The sequence below is a fragment of the Sinohyriopsis cumingii genome, chromosome 13 (assembly GCF_028554795.1).
Source record: "Sinohyriopsis cumingii isolate HCF-2022 chromosome 13, ASM2855479v2, whole genome shotgun sequence".
Lineage (NCBI taxonomy): Eukaryota > Metazoa > Mollusca > Bivalvia > Unionida > Unionidae > Sinohyriopsis > Sinohyriopsis cumingii.
This window is the reverse complement of record NC_142973.1, coordinates 40,538,135-40,561,696: the sequence shown is the minus strand read 5'-3', so window position 1 is coordinate 40,561,696 and position 23,562 is coordinate 40,538,135. Positions and strand designations below refer to the sequence as shown.

General features: G+C 34.3%; 1 protein-coding gene across 2 annotated transcripts in view; it reads left to right on the top strand.

The window, feature by feature from the left end:
• Positions 1–341: 341 nt before the first annotated feature.
• Positions 342–23,562, top strand: part of LOC149785266 (transcriptional regulator protein Pur-beta-like) — a 58,356-nt gene continuing 35,135 nt past the window's right edge. For both annotated transcript variants that reach the window (XM_089979135.1, XM_089979134.1), the window contains exons 1-2: positions 342–498; positions 13,011–13,111. In XM_089979135.1, the coding sequence (XP_089835261.1) occupies positions 453–498; positions 13,011–13,111 (147 nt within the window). In that variant the 5' untranslated portion in view covers positions 342–452. The remainder of the gene's footprint in view (positions 499–13,010; positions 13,112–23,562) is intronic.

The window sequence follows — 23,562 nt, the reverse complement described above, 5'->3', positions numbered from 1 at the left end:
GTAAAAGGATCTACTTTGCCCGTGTTGCATCCGTAGCAAAAATGGGAAAATCCATTGAGACTTTAAACAGTAGAAATAAAGTCAGAAATGACAAAATTTGCCGAAGAGACACCGGATATCAATTTTGAATAATCCGCGACGTAAAGTGACGTCATTCAGTGGTGACCAATCAAATCGTCGGATTTTGACCCCACGATGACCCAGAATTAAACTTTTCGTACTTAAGGAGTTGTGAATTAAATAAGCACATTTTATATAGAATTACCAGAAACACATCATTTTATTTCATATTTTTATTTTTCGATGTAGTGATATTTTATAGTTTCAACTAATAAAATATACACGTGCAATAACAATGTTGAAATGACCGGCCAAAGAGAAGATAGTGTGACCTCATGAATTATTCATGAGGGTTTAGAAGGAGGCTTCGGTGCAGTTGGGGAAGGTTGATAATGTCGGATCGAGAGAGTGGGGATGAGCAGCAACAGCAGGCTCAGGGTAAGAAATAGAATTGTGGAACGACTGTAAGTGTGTCCCCATTTTGTAGCTGTGAATGTACTAACATTATGTTAATCCGCCATTTGCTGACTCGGCGTTTTTTTATTTCCCGCATGGATTCGTGTCGATATTTCAACTACACACCCGTGTTTATTGGTGATATTCTAAAGTTCTTTTAACCATTTTCCACTGATAAAGATAGAAGCAAGAATACCTAATTTCTCATGTCGTTATTCTTTATATAAAATAGTGATATATATTAATATTCTGCCATAATTTTTAATGTATTGTCGACAGCTGGGTTTGACACTTGGCTCGAAAATCAACATGGCGAACAAAATTGGATAAGCAATTGGCATTTTTTTTTCTTCCGGTCATAGTCAGTGGCCATTTTTTACACAGTCATGTATATTTACCACTGTGCGGAGGAAATTCAATGTTAAAATGCAGAGACTGCGATTGAAAAAGCTAATAGAAGATAATAAAATGGTATACGAGATACAGTTTATGGTAGGAAGGAAGTGGTTTACGTCGTGCTTGGTAATGACGAATTTATTGGTGTTATGAAGTGATACGCCCATGGCATGTTTGGAAACATTTTGAAAGATGGATAAGCAGTTATCTTTATTTTCAGTTACTAATTATACTATATTTACAAACAATGGACATTTCATTGGTTGTTTACTTGGATGTTTACAAGGGGATTGTAGCAAGGTGGTAATGGCCTTGACCTTCATCTGGTTCAACCGGTGTTGGTATTAGATCCATACATGTGTATCGAGTCACATGACTGTGAAATGATGTAAATTGATGGGAACTAGTATTGTTTAAAATGTAACAAGTGCTAAAAATGATAATTGTAAAGATTTGATTTCACTTGAATGACGTAATTTAAAGTTGGATGCAAGATTTTTACTGTGTGGATTTCTCTTGTATAAAAATAAAATGTGATGACCTGCATGACAATGCTTCAGATGTGTCCGTTTCCAAATATGACTTTGCTGAGTTAATGAAGTTGCTGTTAGGTTTGCAATAAACTGTTACCTGTAACAGCTGACATGTGTTTTGCTTAGTGTGATGTGTAAGACAAGCTGTCCACTAAAAACAATGACCTGCTGTGCATAAGAATCTATCAAATTAAAAGTCACACCTCGTTTCTCATTGGGCATAGAAAAGCAGCAGTTTGGAGTATCAGCCAAGTTGTTAAAAAATAAATTGAATCTGCAACCTAAATCAACCAATCAGTTAACTTTAATTACCCATTCTGTCCCTGGATCTGCCGAGAAAACCAGGTTGATTAATAAACCCCTTTGACATTACTTGTTTTGGATGAGTTGCTGTTCCTGATATCAATAGCTAAACATCAAAATGAGGCTATCACTGCAGGGTGAATGTTCTTTATATTAACTTGGATGTGGAGATCAGGCATTGGAAAGTCTGCAAAATATAACATGTACATGTCCTTTATATTATTGTTCAACAAATATCAGCATAATATATTAATAATAATAATTATAATATTATTCCCCATTGTTTTTTCACAGCCAGGCAAATGAAAGTTTCCCTTATAAATTGGTTTTGTACAAAACATTTGTTGTAGAATGTATTTCATCTTATTTTGCACTAAATGCATATTGAGGGGTATGTAATTTAAAGAAACTGTTAACTACAATCAATGAAAAACAATTGCTATCCTTGCAGAATCAGAAGGCAGCAGACCATCCCAACCCTTTTTGTTGATCTTAAATTAAAAATAAAATGTTCTGATTTTTGGTATTTTATTTAAATAACATTATTCTATAGTTTTGATATTTAAAAGAATATTCTTTAGGTATTTTAATTGAAAATACACCTCAAGCTATGCCATCCCTTCTGGACAAAACTGCCAGGTGGAGACTGTGCTGTTTAATGGCAAAATACTCGTTTTATAATTGCTTTGAGAATAATTGTCAATAAAGTGCTTTTTCAAATGAAGTTGTTCATTATTCTGTATAAATTATATTTATTTTCAAGATAACCAGCATTTAAAAGATCGTTAACATTATTCCAACTGATTTCAGCTGTATTTGTGTATTATGTCACTGGATTTTGTTGTTGATTAGTCTGATTCCCTGTTTATTATATTAGCGTAGAGTTGAATTGTGGAGTCTCTCAAGGTGGGGATGCAGACTACCTGTTGGTACATCATGAAACAAGATCCTTTTTTTTAAAAAAAACTAGTGATATTTATTTTGTGTAGCAGTTGTCTTTGTTGAAACTCGATTGTTGTACTTTTCAGTTAGTAAAATATTGAAGCAGTGATTTTAGTGCAAGTAATAGTGAAACTTCTCATCCTTGAGGATATCTCTAAATGCCAATTCAGGATTTTTCTGAACTAGCTTCTCCACTGTGTATGTATGCAGCGATATGACTGAAAAATTGTTAAAGCTACATTAAAAATCCAAATCACACACATAAGTGGGTTTGTGAGTGATCAGGGTTTGAGTTATCGATGGAATGGTGTAACATGATTTTAGTGTTAGTATTTTATTTTTTATGGATGTAGGCACTTTTCACATACACAAATAAGGTCTTTGTTCCTTAAAACTTTAACCTCAGTGACATGCCTTTCAGCAAAAATTGCAAATGCAATTTCTTTTTTCAAAATTTGTTCCTTTCATCACTGTTTTCATTTTCTCTACTGAATAGTCATAAATCTGATGTAAATTTTTTTATATGTTATTTTTTTTTTTTTTTTACTAATCAACAGTCCATTGGGCATTTTCGGAGAGCCATAACATTGGGAAATATTGGATGTCAACATGTTGCTTAAACCTAATATTTCAACTTTGAGGTGATCTTTTTTAGGGCATATGTAATTGATACTGCCATGGCCGTTTGTCATGCTGTCATATTCAGATTTAAGATTTCTTTTGTTTGATGGTCAAACACTGTAAATCCTCGTAAATCCTTTAATTGATCTACTTCTCTCATTCTGACATTCTGATTGTTTGTAAATCTCCCAGCGGCAATCACCTTGTTTTGGAACTGCGTGACAACTCGAGAGAGTTATTTTAAAGTATTATGAAACTGGTCCATTGCTCTGCCTTGAGTTGGCAGTTATTCCTGCCCACTGGAAAAATTGTAATACTTTAAAGTTTTGTATATTTAGAGTCAGCTTTCAGGTCACTTTACTGTTCAGAGACTAGGAGTAATGTGAATTTCTTTCTCCAAGTAGGGGGCCACTTGTCTGACTATTATTATGAAAGCAGATACCTTTTAAGCATTTTATTGTTGAAACAAGACAAAAGATGGAATGTTGGATGCACAGTTTAGCTTTAGATGGCTGGATTTGCAATATAGTTGTTTGTTGGAATTTAATTAACTTGGCATTCTGGATTTTTCCATACATAGCTTGACCAAAAAGAGATACTTTTTTGGCCTTCTGTCTTGGGGTCACTGGGAGGGGGACAGATTGTATAAATTTAATTTTTTTACATTTTCATTTGGAAGGAGGTTGGTCAAAAGTTTAAATGTGCAGTCATAGGAGGTTTGGTTTGGTTTTGTGGGTTTAATGCCATTGTCAGCACATAAGTATTTTTGGTGGAGGAAGACTAGGGGAAAATCCCTAGAAGAACCACTGACTCATGGGAAGCTACTGGCAAACTTTTCTTACATAGCCATGCTATCTGAGCCAAGAATCAAACCTATGCAGACAGATGCGAGTTGTTTGTAAAGATGAGCACCTTAGAACACTAGGCCACCTGAGGCCCTTATTATAGGATGAGGAGATCCAATATATGTGATGAAATAACTTTTCCCAGGAATTGTTGAATATAACCAGATTTGGCATTCATCTTTGTTAATAATACCTTGAAAGATTTACATTATGACATTTACAAAAGTTATGGCCCCTGATTGCTGGTTTTTGTAGCTTTGGTTGATTTCAAACAAAATTTAATATGGAGCTTTATATGGATGAGACCTTGAGTAAGTTTGATTTCCAGTATTCCAGATTGTTATTTACAGGAACATGAGTGCAATTTAGCTTTTCGACTTCTTTTTTCACAGCATAACTGTCAAGGTGTTTGTGGTTTTAAAGTGAATTTGGTAGGTTTTTGTTGATGAAACTAATTTCTAGCATTCCATTAAATAAATTTACACAAGTTATGTTCCCTGATTACCTGTAATTCGGACTATTGATTCTGCAACATTACTTGAGAAAGATTTGTTGGATTTCAGCCAAATAGGGCATGCAACGAGTTTAAACTCAAATGTTCATATTATCATTTACAATAGTTATGGCTCCAGACTGTTCCTCATTGGTTTTCACAGCATCACTTACTAATGATAATTGGATTTCAACTATATTTATCATTGGCCATGGTATTGATAATTTCAGCATCATCCCTGGCATTAAACCAATCAAATACGGCTATCTGACTCATTCGAGTCAGTGATTGACTCACTTTTGATCCTTTTGACCTTTGGCTTTGATAGCAAAAAAAATCTTTGAAGCCCACTATTTTTGTTTTAAAAATATTTATAATGAATAACATAAAATATTCTTTTTGAGAAAATCGATGATGACTAAATTAGACACTTATAAGGCATGATGAAGGATAAAACCTAAGCAAACCAGATGTTTTCCTCTACCAGAATCTGGAGTCATGCCTGTTGTGGCATGTGTCAAATTTAAATTGTTGTGAACTGGAATAAATTGAATTTCCAGCATTCCACATGTCCATTCTGGTGGCCTAGGTTTTAGAGCATCCACCTCAGATGCAGCTTGTTGCTGGTTTGAACCCCGCCTGAGTCATATCAGAGACTTATAAAAATACTAACAGCTGCCTCAGTAAGAGCACAGCATTAAGAGGTTAGTGTTAGGACTGGTTGGCTGGTGTCAGGATAATGTGACTGGGTGGGACACGATGCTACGTGTCTGCGGCATGATCCCCAATGCAAGATATCACCATAAACTGTGCACTGCAGACATCATAATGATATGAGTGAAAAATTGTTAAAGCTACGTTAAAAATCCAAATCTTTCACAAACACACACATTTAAAGGACTTTTATTGTCCATTCTCTATACTTTGGTTCACAACACAGATTTCCTCTATTAAGGCCCTGAAGTACAAATATTAGTTTGTGGAGTCCTTTGCAATGCATCCATTGTTGTTAGGTCAAGTAAGATCATTATCTATAACTGTGTTGACACAATTTATGATTTCTGTTGAACATGCTCAGATCCAGGGCCTATTACAGTCTACACTAATATAACGGGGACAGGAAAAACTATTTTTTTTCATGTCTGAAGATTTATGTACCATTTTCTTTTTTTAATATAAAGTGTTAAAAATGGGTCATTTTTGCTAAATGGGTCTTTTATGATAAATATCAAAAGCAGGTGATAAGACAGATGAAAAGATGGTTCTGTGTGCCAGGATGCCACTCATAGATCTGTGAAATATAAATGTGTTCTGATAGCTGTAACATTTAATACCATTATATTTAAAAATAATTTCTGTGTTCTTTGATAGCAATGGTGGATTGAGAGGGCCTCCACCCAAAATATCTCTGAGATAAAATATTGCACTTTAACAAGTCAGTTTTAACAGAGTTGGTTATTAAAAGCAAAATGAAGTGCTCCATTCTCAAAATCAAATTGCCTTTGTGACAGTTATTGGGTTACTTTTTTGTGATGCTTCATTCGGAACATTGGTTTGTACAAAATGTTTGTACCAAAGAAATTTGACAGTAAGTTGAGCTTGTAGTACATATAATTTATTTAAAGTTTTGATACAGAGCAGATTTGCATATAAGAAATCTTTTAAAGGCCATTGTAGTGTTCACTGCTTGCAGATGCATACGTTGAAAATTTTGTAGCACACTCTTTCAACTTGTTCTTCACATGTTGTGTAAAGCATAGAGTACAAGGAAACTATTACATTTGCCAATCCAGCTAAGTGGAAGCAAATGAACGGTGAGCTTGACTTAATTGATCAGTAGTGAGGACTAGTGGCATTAGACTAACAGACTAAACACAAACATCAAGTTTTTATAAATTGGACTCGTGCCAACAACTTTCAGATGCAACTTGTGTTTTGACTTCTTTCTAATATAAAGGAAATTCACTCTTACTTAACACCAATGCATATGTACATTTTTATCCAATGCTTCGTTTAGACTGTGGCAGGCTTCTGATTAAAACTATTTACTATTTATGTGAAGCCAGTTTATTGGAAAATTTCTTGCCATTCTCATAATTTCACTTGTTGAATTACTGCTAATAATTTACAAGTGAGGTGAAGTGAATTGTCAGTCACATGAAAATCGTGTAATACGTTCTGTCAGGAATTAATAAAAATGCCATTATAAGAATTAGCTTGGAATGGTCTCTTCAACTGTCAGCACAAGTTTCTTATTGCTACTCCTCCTCAGCTACTTGGAGAATTGCTATGAAACTTCACACACACGTATTTCATGGTTCAGTCTGTCCCAGATGAAAATGGTGCTACTTGCACATACAGTATGGTCACTGCATATTGAAAATCTTGTTACTGCTGTTCCTCTTGAGTGGGGGGTGTTACCAGGTGGCTTTATGGTCCAAGGCACTTGTTTGCATCTCACTTGCATCTTACCTCTGTCTGCGTGCGTTTGAGTCTTGACTCTGTCAATGTGGGTTTGTAAGAAAGCTGGCTGGTGGCTTCTGTTTGGTTGGTATTTCTTTCCAGGTTCTTCCACCACTAAACACATTGGCTGCCATGTATAAACCTATCATGTGCTGAAAAATGGAATCAAACCCACAAACACCTAACCCAACCAAATGTCCTGAATGGATGCTTATATCAAAATGGAGTTTTTACATAAAGACTTATTATGATTTATTGTTAGTCCAAAATAAAATTGTGCCAATCTGATATCCAGTATGGCTGCCACTGCAGTGGCCTTGAAAATGTGATTGTTACTACTCTGGAATTGATGGTTGTATCAACATTACGTTTTCACTACAAGTCTTCTTATGGTATCTTTTTTTTATCCTAATAAAAATAGTGCCTCCTCATGGTCATATCAACATAGAATTTTCCCAGAAAGACTTGATGTGTAGTTTGTCCTAAACGAAAATGCTACTGATCTGGAGTCCATTATGTCCACCACAGTGGCCATCTTGAAAATATCGCTATACCTACTTCATGGAATGTCATTAACATGTGTTATATATATTTAATTTTACATGCTATGTATATTTAATTTGTATGGTGTGATTGACCTTTGTCCATGATTGAGGTAGGAGTTTGGGCCTACTTTTCATATGAACAACATAAAACATAACTAATTTTTGCCTATGATTGTACATTACATGTAAAGATATTATTAATTATAGGTACCGTAAATGTGTTTATTTGGAATTGAGTGCAGGACATTGGTTTTCCCCTCAGGAATTCCTTTGTGTTCCTGCTGTTTCCCATGTTCTTTACTAATGTTTTAGTAATTGACCTAATATTGTTGACAACTTGGAATGTTCTAGAAATGAAATTTGACCGTTGACCGGAGCGGTCGACTGGCTGGAAGAAACTGAACTTATATAAAACTTTCTGATTCAGATATTTACTGCTTATTATTTCATTTTGAAGTATGACAGCTCTGGTGGCCTAGTGGTTAGAGCATCCGCCTCGGATGCGAGTGGTCTTAGGTTTGATCCCAGGTAGAGTCATACCAAAGTCTTACAAATATGGTACAAACAGCTGCCTCGCCTGGCGTTCAGCATTAAGAGGTTAGTGTTAGGACTGGTCAGCCTGGTGTCAGGATAATGGGACTCGGTAGGACATCATGCTACATGTCTGCGGCATGATGCCCCAATGCTAGACATCAATATAAACTGCCACACAGCAGACATCATAGTGATATGACTGAAAAATTGTTAAAGCTACGTTAAAAATCCAAATCACACACTCATTTTGAAGTATAAAATGATAAACAGAAGAGTAAATCAGTCAACAGAATGTTTGTATTACAATGAATACAGTGTACAGTGCATTATGGGATGGTGAAAATTATCTATGCAGAGTTTGACTTTTTTGGATTCCTCTGGATTTTCTATATCTAGTTCTAGCCATAAACTTAATTTTGAGGCAGTTGTATATATTAAATGACAATGCTTCAAAGAGTTTCTGTAACTTTTGTTTGGGTTTAATACCATTTCTCAGCACAAGATAGACTATACATGGTTACCAGTATAATTGGTGGAAGAAGAATCCAGGAACAACCCAGTAGGTACCATCAACCCTTATGAAGCTACTTGCTACTTTTCTCAGACACAATGTCTGAATGGACAGGCATGAGGTGGCACTGATCAGTGAGGGCACCTCTTTAGACCACTCTGCACCCTGGGGTCCCAAGAACCTGTACTGAATGTCTGACAAGTTATCCAACAATAATTTTATTGTTCTCCAATATAGTGAATGTCTTTGTATTTATAGGAAGGTAGCCAAAATTTGAGAAATAAAGATTATAAATTTCCTTAGATCTCCACTTGCAAGGAGATGACATTGTAGTCTCCCTTTCAGTTGTATAGCAGGGTGATTTTTGTATTTGTAAGGTATTTTCTCCTGGTTAACATTGCCCTCAGTTAACTCTTCACGTTGAAATGTAACCACCATATTACAAAGTTTGTCCATGGGATTTATGACAGTGCCCAAACTGGCTATTTTAAATCATGAGGTCATTATGCATTGTGTCAACCTGCCTTATTCATAACCTGCCATATTCAGTAAAATGGGAGCAAATTGAGTGAGGATTGATTTGTTCCCAGGTTTGTAAATGTTACGTGCACAGTTTATGTATATCATGACTGAATTTTTTGTTTAATCTACTAGCTTACTCCAACTGCGGTTTATTATTAACATACTGTATATGAAATTTGTGGTCTTTAGGTTCAGATATTAGAATTAGAGGACAAATTGTACAACAAGAAATCTGTTTTGTTATAAATGGAACTTGTTGAATAAGATGAGTCTGTGAGAATGTCCTAAACTCTGTAAGCATTTTCCTTGCTTAGAAATCATAGGCATGTTTATCTGTCTGGAGTTGTTTTCATGCAAGGTTATAAATGGGAACATTTGTTGAATTAGTCATTCAAAATTAAACCTGTGTCTGACATTTAAAATTGAAATGGTTAAAGGGAGAAAAGAATCTCTGTGACTTCAATCATTTTTAGTTACTGTGCTGTAAGGTCGTGTGAGGTTATGGTGTGGCCATTGTATCAATGCTGTTTGTTAGGGTTAACAACATAGACCTGGATCTGTTGGCACATTATGTAACAGCAGATCCTTGTCTGTGTTGTTTGCAGTGAACTTGATTTTTAAATGAGTATTTATGGTACTGTGGAGATTTAGGAATTGATCGTAAGTATTATGGCTTGAATTTATTGCAAATTTGCATAAATGGTCTGCCATAAAATAGGGCTGCTGTTACTCAGTATAGTAAAAGCTGTAAATGACTTTTTTTCATAATGCATACTCACTGAGGTCTTTAAAGGTTTTACAAGTGATGCTGATCTACAGTGAAATGTGGTTGCCATTCATAAAGAAGAAAAATTTTAAATGACTTCTCTAACACAACTCGCCAGAATCATTCAGATATGAAAGAGAGCATCATTGCATAGAAGTCTTAAAAAAATTTAATAATTAGGCAGATTTACTGTCAAATGTGAATGCTGTTACTATAAATAGAAAAACTGTTCAGTAATGTATTCTCAAAAACCACTTGACAGAATTTGACCGATTTGACATTAACCATCTTTGTAAGAAGAACTTTTGAGGTAATACAAATGAAGATTCATCAGCAAATATCACTGTTATTACTAAAAATGGAAATCCTTTAACTCATTCAACCCTGGAGGTTTTTGTTGTTTTCGCCTGAAATGCGAGGTGTAAACACATTTTGGGGGCTATTTCTGAATACATCCTAATACATCAACTTTCAGCAGATTTTCCATTAGCCTAATGCCTAGTTGTATTAGAAACATCATTTTCCATTGGTTATTTTGCTTGCTCATGAGCAGAAGCATAGAAGTTGTTTGTTTTTTTTGCTTAACAGACCCATTATTTTCATATGGAGACCACTCTCTTTATTCCAAATGCCCACTTTATCCTTGTTTTTGCAAAGGTTCACCTGTCTGTGTGCAGTTCAGACTGGTCTGCCTTAGAGCTGAGGCCAGAATGTCTAAAATCTGGATACAAAATCAGATCCCGACCACAGGCGAATTTTGGGTGAGAAAAAAAAAACAGGTCCAAAAAATTAGGTTTTTCTCTCTGTATTTTGAAGTGCAACTAGAATGTCCCAATTACTTGGTATCATTGTAGAGCTATATATGTCTGCTTTTTTGTAATACCACCCATCTTAAATGTATCTTAAATGACCTTGATGCTGCAAAGCTCAGAAGTAGGGTACAGACTCATCACGTCTACAGGCGGGACTGGGGCTGAGTGAGTTAAACACCTTCTCTGAGGTCGCAGACCAGATTTGGACCAATATTAACAGAAAGCATCCTCTCATTTAGGACTTTAGATCTTTGATGCTGATCCACCATCAAATATGACCACTAGAAAAATCTTTAAATGACTTTTCATAAACTTAACAGAATTTGACAGAAAACATCGTAGCATGAAAGGCTTTCAAACTAGTATAAATAGTGCTGATTTGATGTTAAATATAGCTGCCATTACTAAAACAAGAAAGTATACATATAACTTCTCAAAATCCACTTGACATACTTTTGGAGAAAACTTTTTAAAATTATCCAGATGTATATAGGGTTTTCAGTTCTTTTTACCGGTGATCCCATTTTGCCTCAGATATGGCCACTGTTGCTAAAAATATGGAAAAAAATCCTTTAAGTGTCTTCTCAGAACCACTCATTTTTACCAAAATTGTCAGAAAGTATTCTACTGTGAATGATATGTACAATTTATACAATTGATGCTAATCTGCCATCAGATATTGGTGCGTTGCTATAAACAGAAAATCTTTTTATTTTATTTTTTCAGCTGCAGAACAGAAATGGACTAACTTTGACAGTATCCATTCAAATTTATACAGATGATGCTCATTAGCCATCAGATATGAACACATTACTAAAAGAATTTTATCGCAAAAAAAATTCTGTTCAGAATTTCACCAGATTTGAGAGAAAGCATTATGGCATAAGGACCTTTTCAGTATTGGAAAAATGATGCTGATGGGGAATCAAACATAGAATATTTTTTTTATTAGAAACATTCAAATACATGTAGTTGGAAGAATGTGTCCTACTGACTCGTATTTCTTGACAAACTGCTCTTGCATTTGGTTGTTAGGCAGATGTCAGTGGAAAGCAACCTCATCCCGCTTGTGCCTCTTATTACCCAGATCTGGACATGATCAAAAAAGCTCAGGATAAACAGTTGAAGTTGCTTACCTTTAATGACAAGCTGCCATTCAGATGACAGTGTGACAGTATGCTACATTATATTTTTTCACGTCACCATATCCGTTGCAGTTTTTTTTCTTTTTCTTAAGCCACACGTGATCATCCACGATTTGGATTAATGAATTTATCGTAAAATGTCATCTTTATTAGTAAGCCACTCACAGTAAATAATTATAAGTCACTATATCCAGTGTATATTGCTTAACTGCAGTTTTTATTGTCATTGACCAATAAATTGTAGCACAACTTTGTATTTTTATTTTGTTCTTTGCTGGAAGTTTTCATATAAGGCATGAGTTTATAATTTCTTTTCAAAATGTGAAGATGGCAAATAAGGTTGCAGTGTTTATAAAAAGTGTCTATAACTTGTACATGGTATACGGTAACCGAAATGATGCTGTTTAATCAAACCATATGAATCTCATCCTTCCCACAGCTATTTATAAATAAGCTATTGACATGCGCATGCCATGCCCTGCATAACTTCCAATTGTTTCATTTGATGCAAGTCTTTTATGTCTTAGGACTGGTTTTAGGATTATCTGTCTTGAATATATCTGGTAGTGTAGGTAGAACATCTTTCGGGTCTTACTTTGAGTCATTGTGGTATTATTTTGTACTACTGTATATATGTACAGAATGAAAAAATCACAAAAGCAACCAGTCTTGCTACACAGAAATCTACTTTGGAAGCGACCAGTCTCGCTACACAGAAATCTACTTTGGATAACACCAAATGTACATATACCAGATGCATGTTTATTTAGACAGCTGTCAGTTTTGTAAGGTACAGTAGTAAAATCTTGCCAATTACTTGTATGAATGTTGCAAACCGATTGACAGTTGTCTAACCCATGTTATTTAGATCTGATCACAGAGGTTTGACTGTAGTAATACTTAAGTTATGTGGCATGCATCTTTGATATAATGCAGCATTTGGGATTTTGAAACTTTAATATTAATCTTATAACTGTAGATCTTTGTTGAAAAAAGCCCTGATGGATCTGTTAACACCAGGCCAAAGAGAATCCATTCCCTCACTATTTTTGTATGTTTGCAGGAGAGCAGGAGCTTGCAACACGCACGCTCACAATTCAGTCCAAGAGATTCTATCTCGATGTTAAACAGAACAGAAGAGGACGCTTCATCAAAATTGCAGAGGTTTGTAGCATTGGACAATCTCAACAACAATTTTCTATTGACTTGGCAATCTATATCTTTATTATGTTCGATTACTTGAACATTTGGAATTTAAATTTTTACCTAGCATTCACATGAATATGTTTTAATTCAAGATGGGATATAGAAAAAAATGAATATGAAATGTCATGAATTTGCCAAAATATGCAGGTGAAATGTAATGTCTTGATTGAAAAAATTAAGTTCTGTTTTCACTTAGTGGGTATAACTTAGCATAACTATGTTTACAAATCTGTTCCACCAATTTAGAAAACTTAATTTGAAAACTTATTTGGATCATTAGATTTGTTTATGAATCTAACATTGGGCCAATATTTTTCTTAATTAGAAAACAGAAGTTTATTTACTGATTCCCACATTTCCAAACTAGAAGGTTTCAAAATGAAATGTGAATTTTCATTGATCTATAATTTTCCTTACATGCAACACATGGTTAGATACCATTTTCAGGTTGGTGAAAACATTTGTTGACATTGGTCATTGTGTTCTAAAATTCTACAATTTTATTATCATTGAATATCTTTTTTAAAAAATCATGTTAAATATTAGGAATAAATTTCAGCATGTTCAGAGTTAAGCTGAGTCAGAGATTTAGGGAGAAGCCACTGTCTCCCTCAAAGGGCCTAGAAGAAGTCTTGACTCAGACTAAAGTTGGGTCGGCAAATAGTTTCCTGTACACATTTGTATATTTCCACACTATTTGTGTATGTGCTGGCTGGATAAATGACTGAAAATAGGGTCTGTGATATGTTTGATTGTTCAGTTCTTTATTAGTCAAAAAAATAATATGTTGTTTCCTATTGTGCTTGTTTTAAAACTGGGGAAGTTAGTTCTTTTTTTTGTAATGGGGGGGGGGCATGGAAAAAGTGCTAGGGTTGGCAGTGAACAAAAGTAATGGTCTGCTGACCAGAAACACACGTATTTTTTTTTCTTTATATCAATGTTGCATTTGAGTCAACTTTTAATGAATCTTGTTATTAAAGAAAGAAAGCAGACAAACAGAAAGTTCAGTGGTCAATGTAAATAGTCGGTATATTAGTGCCATGTTTTGGATAAATCCAGTGAACACAAGTAAAATGAATGTTTCATTTATTCATCACATTTTGATTTTGAGATCAGTCATCAGCAGAGGCATATATTAAACATTTAAATTTATTCATAGTTTGCCTTGCACTTTAATTTCAAGGTGCTCATTTTCAATTTCTAATAGCTGACAAACTTGTTTGTGACATAGTAACAGCATAAATCATGACATTACTGTTGTTGATGAACAATTTCATAACTCTGTATTCTGCAGTATATACTCTACTTTAAGTTGAGTTCAGCAGCAAACCTTATCTTGGTTTTCTATCAAATAATGTGCCAACAGATCAGGTCTTGTTTTTATTTTATTTGCCCATTAACCCAAACAAACTGCACAGACCCAAATCTACCAGCTCATTATGTAATATGGCAGATCTTGGTCTATGCTGTTTTATGCATCTTGTACCCTGGTATGTATGGATTGAGAAAAAAAATGCAAAAAGATTTTAATGACATAATAATAATCCAGGCAGATGATGCCCAGACAGTATGCTACAGTGATCTATGGCAAATTTCCAGTTTCTGTGTAAGCACCTTTACAAATCTCTTAGTCATGTAAATGTTCCTATTTTATAACAATTATCTTTGCAAAAAAGAGAGCCACATGCTATTTGTGTTAACAGCTCAGGTGTCTGTAACATTGAAATTGGTTACACATCATTGCACACTAGTTACATGTAAATGTTCCTATTTTATAACAATTATCTTTGCAAAAAAAAAGAGCCACCTGCTATTTGTGTTAACAGCTCAGGTGTCTGTAACATTGAAATTGGTCACACATCATTGCACACTAGTTACATGCATAATTTACTGCCTTAATTGTTCCAAGTGTTGGCTGAGAACAGAGTAGTGCTGTCTTTGCCTCAGGCAGTAAAATATGGTGAAGTTGAGTGGGTGCCAAGTTACATTTTATAAATATTTAATTCTACACTAAAGGTAGCTACAATTTTGATTTTGACCGACTGGCTTGGCCAGGATGGTTCAAGGTCAAAAGTCTTCAAAATTCAATGTTTTATTCTTTCTACATTAGCTTGGTTACTTGAAATTCGGTTGACTGAGCAAAAAGTTTTATTTGTGAGGTCTAGGTGTGATAGTGAATTCTCACTGCCAGAAGTAAAAATTGCAGTCTAGAAGAATTTTGTTCACCATCATGGTCAATGACCTAATGGATACAAACTAAATTGGATACTTTTTTGATGGAGACAAGTTTTTTTAATACTGAATGCCAGTAGCAACATAGAGTAAAATTATTGTTTATTGTTCAAATTCTCAGCTGTTAATCATGCTAGATCTAAATCAGTCGAGATGTTTAATGTTGTTCATGTTACACTTGTATTGAAATTATTGTAAAAATATCAGATTATGAATGACCCAAAAAAAATTTGTATCAATGAATGTAAGAAGTCTGTACAGTTCCAGTTTTGAAAGGATTTATCTTCCACTGAGTTAACCCGACAACCCCCATCAGTTATATTTTTATAAGTAAGGCATAGGACTGATGAGATTGACAAATGATGAGAGACAGAATGTGGTTTTTCTGTGGGTTTTTAGTCAGATATGGTAAACATGTATTAAGTTTGTGTTATGTGTTATTTTCCAGTCTGAGTAACACCCAATTTTGGTTGATGTGTATTAAATCACGTGTATATTCTTGGTATGGCAGAGTGTGTGTGTGAGGGAGAGATTGAGATCTATTTTTGTATTTCTTGATATAGACTAAGCTAGTGCAAACTAAGTGTTTGTGAGATTGAGATCTGTTGGTGTTTATTGATATAGATGGTAAGATCAAGATCTGTCAGTGTTTATTGCTATAGACTAAGCTAGTGCAAACTGTGTGTGTGAGATCAAGATCTATCAGTGTTCATTGCTATATACTGTAAGCTAGTGCAAACTAAGAGTGTGTGAGATTGAGATCTGTTGGTGTTTAATGCTCGAGACTGTAAGCTAGTGCAAACTAAGAGTGTGTGAGATTGAGATCTGTTGTTCTTTATTGTTATAGACTGTAAGCTAGTGCAAACTAAGAGTGTGTGAAATTGACATGTGTTGGTGTTTATTGCTATAGATTAATCTAGTGCAAACTGAGTGCACATGAGATCAAGATCTGTTGGTGTTTATTGATGTAGACTGTAAGCTAGTGCAAACTAAGTGTGTGTACGAGATTGGGATCTGTTTTTTATGTATTGATATAGACTAAGCTAGTGCAAACTAAGTGTGTGAGAGATCGAGATCTGTTGGTGTTTATTGATCTAGACTAAGCTTGTACAAACTAAGAGTGTATGAGATTGAGATCTGTTGGTGTTTATATATACATGTAGACTAAGCTAGTGCGAACTAAGAGTGTGCTTGAGATCTGTTGGTGTTTATTGATATAGACTGTAAGCTAGTGCAAACTAAGTGTGAGATTGAGATTTGTTGGTGTTTATTGGTATAGACTCAGCTAGTGCAAACTAAGTGTGTGAGGTTGAGATCTGTTGGTGTTTATATATACATGTAGACTAAGCTAGTGCAAACTAAGAGTGTGTGATTGAGATCTGTTGGTGTTTATTGATATTGACTAAGCTAGTGCAAACTAAGTGTGTGTGAGATTGAGATGTGTTGGTGTTTATTGGTATAGACTAAGCTAGTGCAAACTAAGTGTGTGGGATTAAGATATGTTGGTGTTTATATATACATGTAGACTAAGCTAGTGCAGACTAAGTGTGTATGAGATTGAGATATGTTTTTATTTATTGAAAGAGACTAAGCTAGTGCATACTAAGAGTTTTGTGTGTGAGGTGTGTGTGTGAGATCAAGATCTGTTTGTATTTATTGATAATACTATAAGCTAATGCAAACGTCATGATGTCTAAAAAGTTATGCTTAACTTCTTGAACACTGTGACAGGGGATCAGTTGATGTTTAAGGAAATTTGTAAAAGTCTGACGTTGAAATTTAAATTTAAAAAAATGATTAATGTTGTAGACTAGTCTTTTGTGCATCTGATATACATAAAAATGTATTTATTGGTGCAAGTATTGAACAATTTGAAGCTTAGTGAAAGGATCATTGTCACTTAAACTTTGTGTTGAACATGTCCATCAGAAATGTTAGGATTTTGCCATATATATAGAAGAATACTCTTATCTATTCATTGAACTGTTCCCATCATATAAAAATTTGTACATGATTCACACCAAAATTTGTACATGATTCACGCCTAAATAACATATTGCATATAAAATTTAGTCTTTATATTGCAAGTAACAAAAATTGTATATTTCACACAAGAATTTAATCCCAAATTTCACAAGTTGATGAATACAGTGCACTGCTGGGAATGTACCATTATGGTAATCTCTTCAAGTTTATGAATACAGTGTACTACTAGGAATCCCCATGTATCATTATGGTAATCTCTTCAAGTTTTATGAATACAGTGTACTACTAGGTATCCCCATGTATCATTATGGTAATCTCTTCAAGTTTATGAATCATGTGTACTACTAGGAATTCCCATGTATCATTATGGCAATCTCTTCAAGTTTCAATTAATTGCACATCGCTGAGCTCAACACCTGATGTACCATAAATAGCAACATACATGTACATGAATACAAAATAGTGTAGGTCACTTTTCATGAGTTCTGCTGTGCACATTTTGTCTACTTATCAGCAGGGGGCATCAGTGGACACAACAAAATATAAATAATTAATCTAAAGCCATGATGCCAAGATTACAAAAGTTCTGGGACATTGTTAAAAAGAATTAAGTAGTTAAATGCTGGAGTAATGAATCATTCTGTGTGCAAGTAACACTCACAATAAATAGTTTTTGAGGCCTTCCTGCCAAGGCACTGAAATTCAGGTATCCACATTATTGCTACACAAAACAAGTCACAAACTGCTATACATAGGTGCAGCCAAGAAGATCAAGAAAACAGCCCACCCTCAAGGTCCAGCATTTAACAGCGCTAGATGGAAAAGAAAGAGCTAACAGGAAACTTTGCAGACTTTTAGACTTTCACATATTTATTATTTAAGTATTTTATTTGAAATAAAGCTGTGATGAGTATAACCATAGTTTAGAAAGTTTCAGCCTACCAGGAACAAGAAATCAGTGCTGTGGAATAATACTAGTTAATAATAATATTAATAAATCAAGCAAACTTCATAGAGGATCAAGTGTTTCAGAGGTTCTGTCACAGAATAATTTAAAAACTGTTAAGAGTAATCTGTTTTGCCTCTGCTGAACAGAGATTAGTCTTTTGTGCTGAATAATATCTTCATCTAGTTTATTTCAGTTTGAATTTTTTTTATTTCTTTACATTGAAATGTTAATTTTAAACTGTATCAGCCTTGTTTGCTTTTACTTCCCAGCAGCATTTTGATGCCCTCCCCCCCTTGGTTTTAATGTTACGCTTCAATTTTGGGACATTTGGGTTACAAAACCTCCAGTATTCAGTCATAAAAAACAAAATTTACAAAATTTCAATATAAAAATTTGTGATTTTTTTCTGATGTGCACTTAGCACAGGGTTTGCACTCTACCGGGAAAATGGGAAAAAGTCGCAAGAAATGATAAAAAAAAATTCCGACTGAAAAGTCCTGGAATTTCACAAATATTGATGAAAGTTGGGAAAAACCTGTGAATTTTCTGCCACCACTTGACGCCCGAAACACTCACATAATTGAGCCGTAACTAAACTGATTATGAGTTAAATTTATCGAGTTCCAACCAGAATATTCGGTGGGTGCAGTATGGATTATTTAGTTGCTTGCAATAAACATATATGCTGAGTCAATCCAAATGCCCAGTGTTTTAAATTCGTCTAGTAGACATTTATTTTCAAAGTCAGCTCGATATCTGTATCTTTCCTTTCATGGAAGGTATGAAAACCAATCTAGCATCACAAGAGGCCAATATGGTGGTGGCAAAGCATAGTCGCTTACTGGGTGGCCTAGCAAACTTTAAACATTGATAGATCGAGTGATTCATGCATGAAATTGATATGAAAATTACTTATTTTCTCAGAAATTGTGAGTATTAAAATTGTTAATGTCTTTAATCTGCTGAAAGACAATATAAAACCACGTTGTTGATGAAATGTGACCTGGTGCTTGCGATTTGCATTGCTAGTCGCATGAATACTGTACACAAATCTAACAACCCACCTTTTCAAATGTTGTATAGAAAAAAATATTAAATGAAAGTCGTATACTGGTTGTAATAAGAATACAAAAATGATAGAACACAAAATTCTCCATATTTATATATTCCGAGAACAACTTTTGGAGTATTGATGTATCATGTGACTACCACGTTGACATGTGATCTCTGCTTGATAAATCAGACTGGCCAGATTGCTGGTTTTTACAAAAAGTATCTGACTTTCATTTAATATAATTGAATTTCTGTACAACAACATTGTGCAGGAGTTTGTTGTTGATATCATGTGACTATTGGAATTCCAATGTCTTCATTTGAGGTTTGTGATGTCATGTGACTAGTAATGCAAATGGCTAGTACTTGGTCAGGTTTCATCTACGCCATAGTTTTGTCTTGTTTGACTGCGGATTAACGACATAACGATTATAATACTTGCCATTTCTGAGAAAATAAATAATTTTCCTATCAATTTCATCCAGGTATGAGTCGATATAACATAAGTTTAAATTTTCTAGGCTTGCAGGTAAGCGACTACGGTGGCGGCCAAATTTTCGATATGCATTTGCAGTGACCCCACACCCCAACCTAAATGTCCAAATATGAATAATGGGGTGGGAATATTCGGAGGAAACTCGGATTTAAGCTAAATTTGTAGTCAAAATTGTTGAATCTCAGAGCTGAAATGAGAAATTGTCGTCCCTTGTTTTACGACCATGTCTGCCAATTCTGCCCGTCGGGTAATTCTACGCAACGCAGCATCATTTCTGCAAACATTGGATCATGTATTATTTGTTGTCAAAAGTTAATTTTGTATAAAGAAAGAAAGATCGTACTTTAGTTAAGAAACTTTATATTCATAAAGTCTACAAAAATATCCCACACTTCGACTGGAAATGCATATGAAAATGTGATTTCTAAATGTCAACATGAAGACCCACTCCATGACCTTCTTGAACCTGTAACCCGAAAATACTATTTACTATGTATGTGTTAGAATAATACAAATAAATACATTTTATAAAAGATGGAAATGTATACCTTAAAAAAATGATGCATCTTAATCCAACTTTCCAATTTTGCAAGAAGTTGTCCCACACGTACAAAATTGTCTGCTACCTAACATGTCAGCTTGTTACTAGAACTGGATTCTCACAAAATATCCCGGCCTATAGTCTGATTCTAAATTCTTTAGTAATTTCTCCCCATAAACAAGATGTTGAAAACACTTTACACCCTATTCATTGATGTTTCTCTTCCACATAATAGCCATCTTTGTATTATAAAATATTTAATTTTACTAATTTTTTTTTGGCAAGCTTGGTTTAGTTGGCTTAATATTGCTTGCATTTATTGGCAATGTTATGTTGAATATTGTAAAAGTAGCTATAAACCTGTTCAAATTAATCGACTGAACTGCTGACAGAAACAGTCCAAAGTAATGTATTTCATTTCTATAGCCCGATGGATAAACATTACATCTTTTCAAAGCTGTGTGCAGAATTGGCCGACATATTGTGAGACATGAAAACACGGTGGTGGTATCCCGTGTGTCCAAAAATTAATATTATTTTGAGCAGAATATTGTGGTGACAATTGCCTCTTTTCAAATGGTAAGCATTGCAGTATTTTATTTTTGTCAATCATTCGAATTTGGTATCTGTTTTGTTTCAGTATTGGAGACTGAAACCTTAGGTGTGCAGAAATGCCCAACAGCATTGTATATATTAAAAAATGATATGAGCTCCTGTACATGTTTCAGGACTGGTTTAAGGAATTACAAGACAAAGTTGATTTTACAGAAAATTCAGTCCATGTTTATACAACATTATATAATTTCGAAGGTCTTTTGTCAAAATTTAAATCAACCCGTTTGAAAAAGTTTTTTAAATTATGGATTTTTAACCAGATCATCTTAAGGAGATTAAGGTTGTTTGAAAAATCTTGTTTGGGATTTTATTGGCACAGAAAAATTAAGGTTTAAACTATTTTCGTTACAAGGCAGGATTCTAATTATTTGTGTTTATTTTTCATACTGTAATGGGAAATGTTGCTCTCTGTCAGATGCATATATATATATATATATGTGTATATTGCTGTAGAATTCTTTCGAATTAAAGGTTTGAAAGGAAACAAAACATGATTTATGTTCATTATGTTTTCTCACTTAGCAACATAAATGTAGCAAAATAAAGTCATAATTTTTTTTACATTGAAAAGACTTTACATGACAATTCATAGGAATATAATCAAACTTGTTTTGTGTGATACATTTTGTGGTTTTTTACATGATCGTTTTGAAAGAGAAACATCTTTAGATTTAGAAAATGCATGTTTTATAATCTAAGATGTTCTTTAATTCCATTCAGTAATGGTCATATGTGAACCTTGAAAAAAGTAATTTCATCCTGAAAAAAAACTGGAAATGACCTGGAAATTTATCTTTAGAAAAGCTTGGGAACCATGTTAGCATCTGTCATGGAATTTTCGTATACAAGTGTGAACCAGCCTATACTGAAGGCAGTGTATCAAGTATATTTTTAATCTCATATTTTGAAAGATCTGGGTTTCTGCTATTAAATGGTAATCTTTCTTTTACTGGAATGAAGCAGTTAGAGCTAATGACAGCGCATGATGAAGCTATCTCAATCATCTTTTTTACATATAAGTGCTGAAATCATGCTTATTTCTTGTTTCATCATCATTGTAATAAATGGAGCACATTTTCAACATTATTTACCTTGTAGTCACCAGAAAACTGCTAACATGTATATACTTAGAGGTTCTGAATTTATGAAGACAAAGCGCTTTTGACCTGCTTTCATTCACAAGTGCCTCTGAAATATGCAGTCCATGCCTTTTACACTTTGCCAGCTGACCTATCATTTGGAGTCTTTCACTGTCAATTAAAAAGAAACCAACTTAACCTAAGGAAACCAATAAATTGATCACCTTTCTCATGTGACTGAAAATATAGAAAATAGAAAATTGCAGTTTCAAAAGCACTTACTATTGTTTTAGGATCTATCACAGTAAGTTCATGGATTGCCACTATCCAGAACCCATTGTGTCCCGAGTCTTAGTTTTAGCACTCGTACTAGAAGAACTGCAGTTGCATGCCATCACAGATCCCCGCACTTTTTAATGCACATTTCAAACATGTACATACACAACCCATCTCATGCCCTCTCCCAAACTGTGACTCAAACATCATAATACAAAATCTGCCAGGTATGTAACATTCCTATGTGTCTATATCTCTTCCTGCTAATGACTGTGCATATATGAAGTTTGTCAGAAAATATTAACAAATGTCATTGTAGTTGAAATTGTGTAAATATGGACATTGACCCACTCCCAGGGACCTAAGGATGATTCATGGGGCAGCATTGACAAAATTCAGGATTTAAAAAAACAAAAGATTTTCTAAAATTTTAAATAATTTTTATAAAATATTTTAATTAAATGTATGAAGTTACAGGCCATAATATATAATTATATAGTGAATACAAGAATAGATTTAGGTTTTCAATTTACTAGCAGATATGTACATAATTTATAACATTATATTTGAAAGTAATTAAAAAGCAAGATTAGGACAATCACTGCAGTATAGGTTTAAACGTTTGAAATAGCTAGGTCTAAATAATGCATTTCTGATTTAGGATAGGTGCTTTGTATATAAAAGTTTGCTAACAAATACAAACTTTCCAGCTTTCTCAGTGCAATGGCTGTTCGGGGGCCCCGAGTGGCCGAGTGGTCTAAAGTGCTCTCTGTTATGGATCACTGCCATCTCACCTCTGTCTGCATGGGTTCAAGTCTAGGATTCAGCCAATGTGGGTATGTGAGAAAGCTTGCCAGTAGCTTCTCGTGTGTCGGTGGTTCTTTCCGAAGTTTTCCCGGGTTCTTCCTCCACCATTAATACTGGCCGCCATGTATAGTCCATCGTGTGCTGAAAATGGCGTTAAACTCTACAACAACAACAACAACAAAAAGCAATGCCTATTCATGACCCTTGGATTGGATAAATGAATGGAGATTCCAAAACCCACAACTATCATGTAATTGAAATTGAAAGAATCCACTCATGATACCAGTATGTTTAGCCATTTGAAGCCAGATATTACATTAAATGTTCAGACTTCAAACACACAATTGACAATTATAGTTAGATGAGCAGATTTTA